At 38.7% G+C, this 14036-nt stretch overlaps 1 protein-coding gene across 1 annotated transcript in view; it reads right to left on the bottom strand.

Moving 5' to 3' along the window:
• The window catches only part of st8sia6.L (ST8 alpha-N-acetyl-neuraminide alpha-2,8-sialyltransferase 6 L homeolog), a 55687-nt gene that overhangs the window by 27698 nt on the left and 13953 nt on the right, over positions 1–14036 (bottom strand). The window contains exon 2 of the mRNA XM_041565870.1: positions 4927–4980. Coding sequence (XP_041421804.1) covers positions 4927–4980 — 54 coding nt within the window. The remainder of the gene's footprint in view (positions 1–4926; positions 4981–14036) is intronic.

The raw sequence follows: 14036 nt of genomic DNA, 5'->3' as shown, positions 1-14036 counted from the left end.
TAATAGACAGACAGATAGATAGATAGATAGATAGATAGATAGATAGATAGATAGATAGATAGATAGATAGATCGATAGATATGTTATGGGATCCCTTATCCAGAAACCTGTTATTCAGATATCTCAAAATTATGGGAAGGTAATCTCCTGTAGTGCCCATTATAAGCATAACATTTAAAAAAAAATTCTTTGTAATAATACAACAGAACCATGTGCTTGACAATTACTAACTAAGCTGCATGAATCTATATTGGTGGCAAAACAAATCGACTGGATTTATTTTATGTTTAGGTGATTTTTAGTGGGGCAGAGTTATAAAAATGTGAGTTTAGAGCAAAAAATTCACCCACATTCTATTCATTCCTATGGGATTTTTAGAACTGTATTTATCAAATGGTGAGTTCTAACTTTCAGCCATTGATAAAGACAATTCTAAAAATCACAAAGGAATGAATAGAACGTCATTGAGGTTTTTGTGTTTTAAAGAGATACTGACATCAGAAAATAACCTTTTTTTATTAGGGTAGCTATCATAACATTGTATTTGAATGCTATTTATAATTTTGCCATAAAAGTATTTGCCTGTTGCTTTTACATTACCTTTCTTACTACCCTGTTCCTCTATGAGGGGGCTGCCATATTTGTGCAGCATTAGAAACTCTAACTGACAGGTTAAGAGGGGACAGTCAGGTTGGCAAAACAGTCAGGTTTAGGAACTTCAAGTGACAATTACATACAAAAGCAGAACTGTCAGCGAAAAACGATCAACATGACCTTATGTAGATTAATATTTTGAAAAGAAAATTTTTAGTGTCAGTATCACTTTAAGTTCTAAACTCACATTTTGATAAATCTGTCCCTTAAGGTATGGTGATCCATATTATGTAAAGATCCCTTATCTGGAAATACCCCAGGTCCTGAGCATTCTGCATAATCTATATTGGGGCAGTTATGGAAAGACAGTAGCCCTTTAAAAGTTCCCAGAAACAAATGTGCGTAGCCTTTTCATTCCCTATTGCTGCACAATTACGTTCTCATTCATTAAAACCATTTAAAGAAATCTTGAAGCAAAACGTTTTCTCTCCTCCGCTGGCACAGTTCCTAGGGGCACATTTACTTAGCTCGAGTGAAGGATTAGAATGAAAAATACTTCAAATTTCGAAGTTTTTTTTGGCTACTTCGACCATCGAATTGGCTACTTCGACCTTCGACTACGACTTCGACTTCTAATTGAACGATTCGAACTAAAATCATTTGACTATTCGACCATTCGATAGTCGAAGTACTGTCTCTTTAAAAAAAACTTTGACTACCTACTTCGCCACCTAAAACCTACCGAGCACCAATGTTAGCCTATGGGGACCTTACCCATAAGCTTTCTAAGATTTTTTTGATCGAAGGAAAATACTTCGATTGATGGATTAAAATCCTTTGAATCATTAGATTCGAAAGAATTTAATCGTTCGATCAAACGATTTTTCCTTCGATCATTCAATCGAACAATTTGCGGTAAATCCTTCGACTTAATTAACTCTCGATATTTGACCAATAGTAAATGTGCCCCCTAGTGTATGACTTGAAATCATCTGTCTGCATTTCAGTAGCCCCAACCATAATTGTTAATATTACTGCAAAATAAACTTTATGCATGCCGTCACGCCTTCAGACAACTTAATAGCGAGGTGACAAAGGGCATGTTTTATTTAGCTGAAATTCTACTTTATTATGTATTTTTAATACAGCAGACATTCGGAATGCTAAGTCATGCTTTTTGCCAGTAATTTATGTTGTCTGGCGTTTAACAATAAAATATAAGTTTTATATATAAGCAATTTTAATAATCTCAGTAGGGTGAACGTGTTTCATCAAGGTTTTCCTCAATTAGGGCACCCCTGTGTTAGACTAACCAATTACTTAGTTAATAGTGTACCCCCTTTTGTAAAATAAGGGTAATAGAGTTCCACGACCATAAAAAAGCATGAAGCCCCAGACCAAGGCTATTTACAGGTCATGGAACTCCAAGGCGACTTCTAATATCCTCATGTTTTAAAACAGGCAGCAAAATGTTAATACAAACATTTTAGTAAGCCGTGTAAAACAAATAACATCTGTATCACCAATTATAACTGATGACATCACTATGCACCTTTTATAAGTGTATAAATGAAAGGATATTCATGCCTCATGTGTATTATATCTATATAATACACAAAAGCCATGAATATCCTGTAAATTATATCCTTATAAACGGTGAGTTCTGATGTCATCAGTTATAAACGGTGAGTTCTGATGTCATTTCCGTCACATGACTCACTTAAACTTGTGTATTATAATAAATAAAGTACCCCCAGTTGCAAAATATGAGGATATTAGAAGTTACCTCGGAGTTCCATGACCTGTATAAAAACACTCGGCCTTCGGCCTCGTGTTTTTATATGGTCATGAAACTCCTCGGTAACTTATAATATCCTTATATTTTACAAGAGGGGGTACTTTATTCACTATGTAATACACAAGAGCCATGAATATCTAGTAAATTAAATTCTTATAAAGAGTGCTTAGTGATGTCATCAGTTATAACTGGGCTTAGTGTTGTAATCACTAAGGATGTAATCACTAATCAGTGTCACATGAATTACTAAAACGTGTATTATAATTAATAGAATTCTGCCTGTTGTAAAATATGAAGCTATTAATAGTCACCTTGGAGTTCCATGTCCTGTTTAAAAGCACTCAGCATTTGGCCTCTGTGACTTATAAAATTCTTATACTTTACAACAGGGGGGTATATTATTCACTATATGTACTGTAAATAAAAAATTAGCTTTTCATGAAACAGAGGGAGGCCCCTGTTGCCTTAAAGGGGTGGTTCACCTTTAAGTTTAAGTAACTTTTAGGATGTAATAGAATGGCTTATTCTAAGGAACTTTTCAATTGGTTTTTATTAATTATTTTTTATGGCTTTTAAATAATTTCCCTTCTGACTCTTTCTGGTCTTCAAATGGGCGTTACTGACCCCATCTAGAAATAAATACCCTGTAAGTCTACACATTTAGGGGGTTGTTTATTAACTCGAAAATTCTAGTTTCTTTTAATATAAAATCGGAATTTTTAGTGGATAAAACTGGAAAAAGTCTGAATCCAAAAATCCTTCATCTCAGGTTGTATATAGGTCAATGGGAGAGGTCCCTATCCTATTTGGAAGTATATGTGGTCTGCGCTGGAAAATCCTACTATTTCGGGCAAAAATCTGAAAAATTTGGGGATGCGGGAAAAAAAAAAAAAAAAAATCATATGATTCTAATTTTTGCTCGGTTCTATCAAGTTTGTCCCTGACCTGATTAAATCTTACTTTTTAAATAATAAATAAGGTCCAAACATGGGTTCTAGTTTGGTTAGACTTTTTTTATTTTCATAAGTAAGGATCTTATTGTTATTGCTATTTTTTCTTACGCATCTTTCTATTTAGGCCTCCTATGTATATTCCAGTCTTTTAGTCAAATCAATGCATAGTTGCTAGGGTAATTTGAACGCTAGCAACCAGATTGCTGCAATTGCAAACTGGAGAACCACTGAATACAAAGCTAAATAACTCAAAAATCACAAGTTATAAAAAATTAAAACCAATTGCAAACTGTCTCAGAATATCACTTTCTGCTTATACCAAGGGGCCGATTCACAAAGGGTCGAATACCGAGGGTTAATTAACCCTCGATATTCGACTGGGAATTAAAATCCTTCGACTTCGAATATCGAAGTCGAAGGATTTTAGCGCAAATAGTGCGATCGAATGATCGAAGGATTATTCCTTTCGATCGAACGAATCCTTTGATCAAAAAAACTTAGGAAAGCCTATGGGGACCTTCCCCATAGGCTAACATTGAGTTCAGTAGCTTTTAGATGGTGAACTAGGGGGTCGAAGTTTTTTCTTAAAGAGACAGTACTTCGACTATCGAATGGTCGAATAGTCGAACGATTTTTAGTTCAAATAGTTCGATTCGAAGTCGTAGTCGTAGTCGAAGGTCGTAGTAGCCCATTCGATGGTCGAAGTAGCCCAAAAAAACCTTCGAAATTCTAAGTTTTTTTACTTCGAATCCTTCACTCGAAGTTAGTGAATCGGCCCCCAAAAGTTAGCACAAAGGCGAATAACCCCTTTAACAACTTTGTTAAAATACCTTATCAGCTCAATCATGGCTGCTCTAAATAAATAATATACCCACATACACACCTACAGAGAAATAATCTGCCACGATGATTATATTCAAACATTGCTAAGAATATAAAAAATATATAAAAAGGGAATATTGTTCCATTAACCGAAACATAGATTGGAAATGACTCGCTAAGTCTTGTAGGATATATTTATGACAATGCAAAAATAAAGCACTTGGTTTATTTAGCTCTATACTATCTGCACTAGACCCAATGTTAAACACATTACAAGGCAATTTGTTTGACATGGTCACACGGATACTTGTTCGTTGAAGAAAACATTTTGTAACGTAAAAAAAAATGAAATTTCTAATTATCTTATCCAAACTGGAAAATGGGTTAAAACTAAGCAGCTTCGGGGCAGCCAATCAAAATAAGTGCTCAGGTCGAGCGATTATGCAAAAACTTAAGTTCATGCAAGATAACAATAGAAAGAAATTATTTTTTCTGGATACAACAAACAAAATAAAAAAACTATTCACCCCTGATCCATCTGTCTGCTTTCTGGGAGGCCATACCCTTTTAGAAGCAAGGGATTCAGGGCTACCCTACAGAAATTGGGACCATTGGGAGGCATGCAAGTGCAAACCATGCGGATAATGATTTTCTGTGCAAACAGTATGATGTCCATGCATTTTAAACAGAATTTATTGTTGCTAAAAAAAAATGGGATTTTATTATATGTAAACAATAATAATAACAATAATAACTTACGTGTAGCTCACTTCCAGTTTTACTAATCCGACTCTGGGTGTAACTGTTCCGGGCCTTTATAGGGGACACAAAAATAAGATTAGTGTTGTTAGAATCATTGTAATATACCAGCAGTTAAAGGGATGGTTGACCTTAAATATAACTTTTAGAATGTTATAGAATGTACTTTTTCTATCAACTTTTTATCAATCCAATTGGTCTTCTTTTTTAATTTTTTATAGTTTTTTAATAATTGGTCTTCTGACTTTTTTCAAATGGGGGTCACTACCCTGGTTGCCCACGAACTAGTGCTTGACCCTAGTTGCCCATAAACTAGTGTGTTATGAGGCTACAATTAAGTTATGTTTTGTTACTTATCTTGCTATTAAGGCCTTCTCCTATTCATATTCCACTCTCACATTCAAACCACTGACTGGTTGCTATTTTAATCTGGGCCCTGGTAATCAGCTGCTGAAATTCCAAGCTGATAAACAGTTCAAAAACCACATAATAATATTATTAATAATAAAAAGACCAATGGCAATATCACTCTCTAAATCATATAAAAAGTTTATTTAAATGTGAACAGTCCCTTTAAAATAAAAATCACGTACTTATCTTGTTTCTATACTTACAACTTGTTTCATATGATATATAATTACTGTATCAGTGTTGTCTTATATAGAGGCCCATATTTTTACACAATTTTACAAAGAAAGGATACAATATATCCAGGCATAGAATCTCTCATCAGGAAAGCCAAAATCCCAAAGCTTTAAATTAGGGAAAGGCTATATTCATTGTAAGTAAATCATTCAAATTTTTTTTAAATTATTTCCTTCTCCTCTGTAATAATAAAAAAGTAGCTTATACTTGATGGTAACTAGACTGCATGAATTCATATTAGTGGCAACACAATACTATTGGGTTTATTTCATGTTTAAGGGGAAGATTTATCAAGGGACGAATTTTGGGTTCATGTGAGTTTTTTTTACTATAGCAGATTAGTAGTCAGCACAACTGTAACTCTCTCTTCTTTGGCTGGGTGCACGTCCTCCAATGGCCACCTCCCACTGGCAATACTGGCGAAGAAATTAGTACAGCACCCACTGTTTAGAATAAAACGGCCTTTATTGGACCAAGGGCATTACAGCAACGTTTCAGACCAACTGGTCTTTTATCAAGCACTTGATTATCAAGAGCTTGATAAAAGACCAGTTGGTCTGAAACGTTGCTGTAATGCCCTTGGTCCAATAAAGGCCGTTTTATTCTAAACAGTGGGTGCTGTAGTAATTTCTTCGCCAGTTTTTTTTTACTATTCCCATATACTCCCATGAACTTGAAATTTGACCAATCGAAATCTATTATAAAAATCTAATTTTTAAAACTCGGGTAAATAGGATCGACCCGAAAACTCAAATCGAATTTTATTCAAGCTTTAAAAACTCGATTCTCCCATTGACTTAAACAGCAGGTTTCAGGTGGCGAATAGTCTCATTTGAGTTCTTAAAGGGGCAGTGAATGATAAATTTTGAAAATCAAATTAGAATTTCTTTTTTAAAACTTGAGTTGAATTTGAATAACTCCCTAGTCTACTTTGACAATTTTGACAATAAAAAAACTCGAAAATTCGAACCTTGCTAAATGTGCCCCCTAAATGTTGTTTAATAGCATTAGGTATGGAGATCCAAATAAAAAAAAAAAAACAGGTGCAAAGCATTCTGGATAGCGTTGTTTCGCCGGGAAAATGATGCCCATTGTCACCCATGGTATTCAAAGCAGGTTAGCTAATTTCCTCTGTTTCGTGAATTTTCCGCAAAGCAAAATGGGTCAGATTCGCTCATCACTGATTCTGGATAATAGGTGCCATGCCTGCACATGCACTGTATAGCTAGCATTCACACTACTGTTACACAGAGATAGGGATCCCAAAGACCTGGTAAAGATTTAACATTAATAGTACATAACAGGGCCTGCCATTACATACAGTGCAAAATGCTCACTGCTTATAGAGTTGTCCTGCATCTGCAAAGACACCACAAGGTTGTGTTACAGAGTAATGCTATACAGAAAGAGCCCACACAGCTGTTATACAGAGAGAGCTACTGAACTTTTGAAACAAGGGTGCCCACTGGACTGTTATATGAAAAGATCCCACTGTCCTGTTATCCATAGGGAGTCTAATGGTATATGTCATACAGAGACTACTGGGCTGTTTTATAGAGGGAACAAATTGGGTTGTAAAACAAATGAAACACAGGGCTGTTATATACAGGAAGCCAACTGGGCTGAGCCACTGAACTGATGAACATGAGACCTCACTGAACAGTTATACAGAGGGAGGTGATGGGGCTGTTGTACTAAGGCAGTAACTGGAGTGGGTTGTTATTCAGAGGAAAGAAACCACTGACGTGTTATACTGGGCTGTTATACAGATAGATCCACTAGACTGTGTTATACAGATGGAACTGGCTGGGCTGTTATACAGAGGGAGCTGCTGGAATGTTATACAGAGGGAGCTGACTGGGCTGTTATACAGAGGGAGCTGCTGGAGTGTTATAGGACGTTGACTGGGCTGTTATACAGAAGGAGCCACTGGAATGTTATACAGAGGGAGCTGACTGGGCTGTTATACAGAGGGAGCTGCTGGAGTGTTATAGGATGTTGACTGGGCTGTTATACAGAGGGAGCTGCTGGAGTGTTATAGGATGTTGACTGGGCTGTTATACAGAGGGAGCCACTGGAATGTTATACAGAGGGAGCTGACTGGGCTGTTATACAGAGGGAGCTGCTGGAGTGTTATAGGACGTTGACTGGGCTGTTATACAGAGGGAGCCACTGGAATGTTATACAGAGGGGGCTGACTGGGCTGTTATACAGAGGGAGCTGCTGGAGTGTTATATGGAGTTGACCGGGCTGTTATACAGAGGGAGCCACTGGAGTGTTATACAGAGGGAGCTGACTGGGATGTTATACAGAGGGAACCACTGGAGTGTTATATAGAGGGAGCTAACTCGGTTGTTATACAGAGGGAGCCACTGGAGTGTTATACAGAGGGAGCTGATGGGCTGTTATATAGATATATGTAAGAAAATCTCCTCATGCTCCAATGGCAGTGTGCCAAGAGCACATATAACATGAAGGCTGCTGGCTCACTGTAAAGCCCTTGGTGCGTGCCCTTAAATAGATTTGATTTACTAAAATAACAATTGTACCTTTTATATAGATTTTTTTTTGTTTCACGCTGGGCAAATTATAAATTGCCACACAATAGAAAACCTTCCAGAGAAAAAGCAAGGATTCAATATACTATCATGGGTAAATGAATCAAAGGCCTTTGTAATGTTTCCCCTTTATTCACTTTAAAGGTGTTAGTACTCTTTGTACTTGAAATGGAGGAGGAATAATTAAGCTGCCTAGCAGTCATCTGTCATTTTAGATCACAGCCCAGCCCCGGGGTTTCTGTCTGGAGAAAATACACTGAAGAATGTGCTACTGACAATCCTGTTTATTCTTTCTCAGGCAAATCTGTTGATGGGAAAAGCAGGTCACATTATAGACAATGCCAGAATCCAAATGATAGAATCGGGGGGTTGAAAAATCTCTCACATACCCAATCTGCATAACAAACATGGCTTCTCAAAGTCTTCTTATGCCAGTTGAGAATTATTCTACAAACACTGCTAAAATACAAAAAATGAGCAACTTTTTATTAAAGGGACCCTTTGATTAAAATGCAAATGTGGTATTAGTGCTTGAAAACAAAATGTAATGTTTAGTACAGAAATGGAAATGTTGATTTCTGGTCGGGGAGAATATGCCAAATCAGGCATAAGTCACAGGCACAGTCAGTGGATAAAAGCACAGCCTTTTCTAGAGTGACTCTTGTACATGGGGTCAACAGACAAGCAATCCAATTGAATGTAAATATCAACAAACAGTGTGTGTAGGCAAAGTTGTGAATTTCAGCCTGTTTAAAAGGGGAAAGCTTGAGTCAGGCCACCATGCATTAAAAGGGTGGTTCACCTTTAAGCTAACTTGTTGTATGTTATAGAATGGCCAATTCTAACCAACTTTTCCATTGGTCTTCATTATTTATTTTTTATAGCTTTTAAATCATTTGCCTTCTTCTTCTGACTCTTTCCAGCTTTTAAATGGGGTTCACTGACATACACTACACTATAGACATGTATAAAAATGCAATTTCAAAACACTAAAGCAGGCCCATACATAGTTCATTTGGGTTGAAAAAATATATATACATTAGTGATGCACTGAATCCACTATTTTGGATTCGGCCGAACCCCCGAATCCTTTTGCGAAAGATTCGGCCAAATACCGAACCGAATCCGAACCCTAATTTGCATATGCAAATTAGGGGTGGGAAGGGGAGAAAAATGTTACTTCCTTATTTTCTGACAAAAAGTCACGCGATTTCCCTCTGCACCCCTAATTTGCATATGCAAATTAGGATTCTGATTCGGTTCGGCTGTGCAGAAGGATTCGCCCGAATCCTGCTGAAAAAGGCCGAATCCCGAACTGAATACTGGATTCGGTGCATCCCTAATATACATCTATAAGTGCATCTGTGTAACCTGAGCCTTCAATGGCCGCCCCCATAGCTACACAGCAACTTGTTTATATGAACTATAGTTGTGTTTCCGAAGCAAAGACGACAGTTTTACTAGTGCAGAGAAACAGTACATAATATTTTAATTACTTTATTACACTTTTAGTTTTTGGTGTTACTGTTTCTTTAAGTCGGAAAGTTAACAACTTAATGCACAGAGCTGTGTCTCAATGGATGTTTCTGTGTGTTTTTTTTTAAACACACAAGCGTATGGAAAGGTGCAGGGGCTGAATGACTTTACTGTACGTTAATTACCAATATGTTCCTGTAGTAGTTGATGAGTTGCTTTGATTTCCAGTCCCTTATAGTAACCAATGGACAGAAAACACATTCTAGCGCTTTCCATGTTTTATTTAAGACTTGACTGCTCTGGGCGAAATAGTTGTTGACAGTTCTACTAAACAAGATGTACTGTAGCAGCCCAGACTTTGGCATCCCAGAGGTCGTTAAAATCTCATAAGCACAGAGGTAAATTGCCCACCTGCTATCTATGCCAGACTGCCTCTGATAAAATAAATGTCCATGGGCAGAACTCATGTTATGAATACACACAGGATAATGGAAGATGACAATGTCCCGTAGAGGTTATGGGTTATTGCAAAGGGACTTTTAATAACTCTTTAGTATCTGGGAACTCTGTACGATATTCACAGCTTGTTGTAAAACAATGGCACACATTTACTAGATTTACTTCAGACCAAGCTCCCTACATCCAAATTGTGCTGAGAACTTTGACTTTGCAAAAAGTCCCAGTTAATTTAAAAGCCACCTATCACAAAAACAATTTGCAGGTCGGGGAACACATTTTTAATTATAGGCAAAAATCTGAGGGTTTGTAACTATAGTGTATCTTTTTAAGTGTAGCAAGTACAGTTGTGCTCCAAGCTAGAGACCTTCACCCAACCCATAACCTCTTTTCCCAAGCCGGACCTGTTTACCTGCCTTAGCAACTCAGCGAAATTTCACAACCCACTCCCCGCAGTGTTCGTCTCTCCGACCTTATGTGACCTACATTTTTAACCATTAGGACACTTGGATTTTTAGCTGTTTTCCCTGCATTGGCCACCTGTACCCCCCCCACTGCAGAGGATCAGCAGGTACCCGCAGGGCACCCAAACACTGGGCAAATGAACAATAATCCGCCCAAGTCCCAATTATATTGTGGGTATTACACAGTTAACCAACCCGATGCAGGACTCTACTCCAAGCACTAGGATAGTGGGGCAGTATCAAGTAGCAGAAGGGCTAGTAGCACCTCAACACCATCCAGACCTCACAATTTTTCCCGATCTCACCACCATAAACAAATGTATCCTTTGACCAAGCGTTTGCCACATTGTGAGGCACCAGTGTATCTAGCGTACAGTAAATCCCCTGGCCTGACCCTAGGAGCAGGTTCGGACTGGGGGTCCTGGGCCCACTTGGGTTGCCACCTCAGGGGTCCCCAGACAATACCTGATGCCGAAATTCTCCCCCCCCCCTCATACCTTTAACTTCTGGTCATAATGGCCATGATCGGGGGAGTTTAGGGGGAGCGTGATAAGTGTATAGCATCTTTGGTTGAGTGCAGATCTGAGTCAGTGGGGCCCACAAGGATCGGGGACCACAGGTTTTTTCTAGGTGTGCTGCCGGCCCAGTCTAACCCAGATGGGGTTGCCCAGGAAACAGGGGGACCTGAGCCACTGTGTCTGCTGTATCGTACTTCCTTCTCCTGGCCCCTTCTTTTTGCTGCCCATTGCCACAAACAAGCGAGCAAACAGGCTGACAGATGGGAGGGAGGTGTAGAGAACTTGGAGCGCCAGGCCTGGGCCCTCCAAATTTCCTCATGCGGGGGGGGGCCTGGGCCTGGTAGTTTCGCCACTGCTGTGAGGCCAGTGTTACTTGCAGATCTGAACCTACATTTATGAATGGAATCACATGTGCAATCTTCTAAAATTTGATGTAAAATGACATGGTGGTGCACATTTAAATGCTCCTTTGTAACTTGCAGTAAACGTCAACATGCCCCACCAGGCTGTTCTGATGAATTACTTGCAAGTGCTCCCAATGATGCAAGGGAACCCTGGTATAACTGTTAGCCTTGAGCTGCTGGGAATTCCAGGTTTCCCTTAGATACTCGATCAATAGCCACAAATGACTTTCAGCAAATGAGAGACACTATTAAGGACGTGTGCTGGTAGTGATACCATTCCAGCACAAATGCAGAAGAAACAGTGTCCACTGCAACAGGGGGTCTGTATCAGTAGCCTTGACTACTTCAGGACAGTTGGCTTTGGGTAATGGCACAGTATTTTGCAGACATCTAGCCTGGGCAACAATGACAGAATTATCAGTGCCAGGGCCTGGGTGAAGGCAAAGCAGCCCCTCCACAAGGGGTGGATATGGATATGCCTGTACCTCTGCAAGAATCCCGGGCACCCATGAAGGGGGTTCTGCCCATTGCGTTACCTCTTAGTTGGGCACCCACAAGGTTGGCTCTGCTGTGCCCTCGTCTGAAACCCAGGCAACCACATAGGTGGCTCTGCCCATGGCCTTGCCCGAAAACCAGGCGTCTATGAGGGTGGATCTGCTACCTTGTCTGTTATAACACTGTATCCTGTGCCCTCAAGGGAAGGGGCTTCTGCCTGACCTTTTGGATCATTTGAAGATTTATTCCCTCAAAGTTTCTGTCTTGGCTGAATCAAGTGAACTATTATTTTTGCATCTGAGGTATTGGCTTACCCTGTTCTGAGGTTCCTATGGTTTTGTTTGTTGGTTGTTCAGTTGTTTAACTCACCACAGAGCCCAGGTCAGGGATCAGGGGGCCTGTTGAAGGTAGGCTGGGACACCAGTCTTCGTGTAAATAATAAATAATGTACCTCAGGGATGTTTACCTGATTACACCTATGGCTGTTGTTAAAGTACAACATTCCACCGACAGCTAGGGTTGACACCTGGCCGGTGTTTTACTGGCATAGGCTGTAAAAATGATGATGTTATTGAAAAATCCAGGAAAGATAACAGCCCTACCAATGGCTAAAAATGAAAGCTGCAGGTTAGTCTATAGGTATGAGACATGTTATCCTGAATGCTCAGGACCTAATGTTTTCTGGATAATGGATATTTCTGTAATTTAGATTCATCCCTTAAGTCTACTAGAAAATCATGTAAACATTAAATAAACCCAATAGGCTGGCTTTGCCCCAAATAAGGATTCATTATATCTTAGTTTGGATCAAGTACAAGCTGCTATTTTATTATTACAGAGAAAAGGTTTTTTTTTTTTTCTTCCAATTTTGATTATTTGGATAAAGTGGAGTCTATAGGAGACAACCTTTCCATAATTTGGAGCTTTGTGGATAATGGGTTTCTGGATAACAGATCCCATGCAGCTAGAAATTACCTTATTCTATTTGTTGCCCCCTCCGGTTCTGCCTCTACTATTATAGCACATTATCTCCACGGACCCATACAGAAAAAATAACATTTTGTTTAAAGCTTTATAGGCTTTTCTTTCTCCATGGATCAGCCATATGTAGGGTTTACCCCAAGTCCCAATAGTACTGTGGCAGACCATGCTATTTACAGGTGATTGCCACAAACATGGTCACCATACATCTCTTCTATCACAGCTTAACTTGCACCTTGATGTCTGACTCTAAATTTCACCAACATTTTAATGAAATCTGTTCAGAAGGATAGGCACACAGAGGAATTCTGTTAAATGGAATGTTACAAGTGGCATGAATAATGCATATCACTTAGACATGCAGTGTGAAAGGAACAGCTGCCAAGAATTGTAAATGCCCTGGGATTAGCCTGAGGCCTAACCAGGAGCCCTGATTGCCGCCTCTCCTAACTGCCCTTCACCTGTTACAGAGACCCAGTTACAGAAGCTGCACACGTTGCCCAGGCATTGCCATTTTGGCTAGCTAACTAAAAACACCAGCTTCTTAATTAGCTGTGCTAGACAGACAAACACATAAATAAACAGGAAAGCTTTCTGGAATAAAATGGAAGGATGGCCTCTCGATTTTCATACAATTGCTGTCGCAAATTGAAATGTAACTGCCAATTCTCTAGCAGAGTCGCAAAATACTTATTGTAAGAAAGAAGCATTCTGAAAATGTGTCTTGAGAAGGAAATAGATGTGCCATCTCTATCTATCTATCTGTCTACCTATCATCTCTATCATCTATCCATCTAATCTTCCATTTTGTATCATTTATCTCTCTATTTTCTATCCATCATCTGTCTATCTTCTATTTGTCTACCTATCATCTCTATCATCTATCTATCTATCTATCTATCTATCTATCTATCTATCTATCTATCTATCTATCTATCATCTATCTATTAATCTATCTATCAATCTATCTATCAATCTTTCTATCTATCTTTCTATCTATCTTTCTATCTTTCTATCTATCTATCTATCTATCTATCTATCTATCTATTATCTATCTATCTATTATCTATCTATCTATCTATCTATCTATCTATCTATCTATCTATCTATCTA

Source organism: Xenopus laevis, chromosome 6L (genome assembly GCF_017654675.1).
Source record: "Xenopus laevis strain J_2021 chromosome 6L, Xenopus_laevis_v10.1, whole genome shotgun sequence".
NCBI classification, from domain to species: Eukaryota; Metazoa; Chordata; class Amphibia; order Anura; family Pipidae; genus Xenopus; species Xenopus laevis.
The sequence above is the reverse complement of the archived record's forward strand: the minus strand, read 5'-3'. Positions and strand labels throughout refer to the sequence as shown.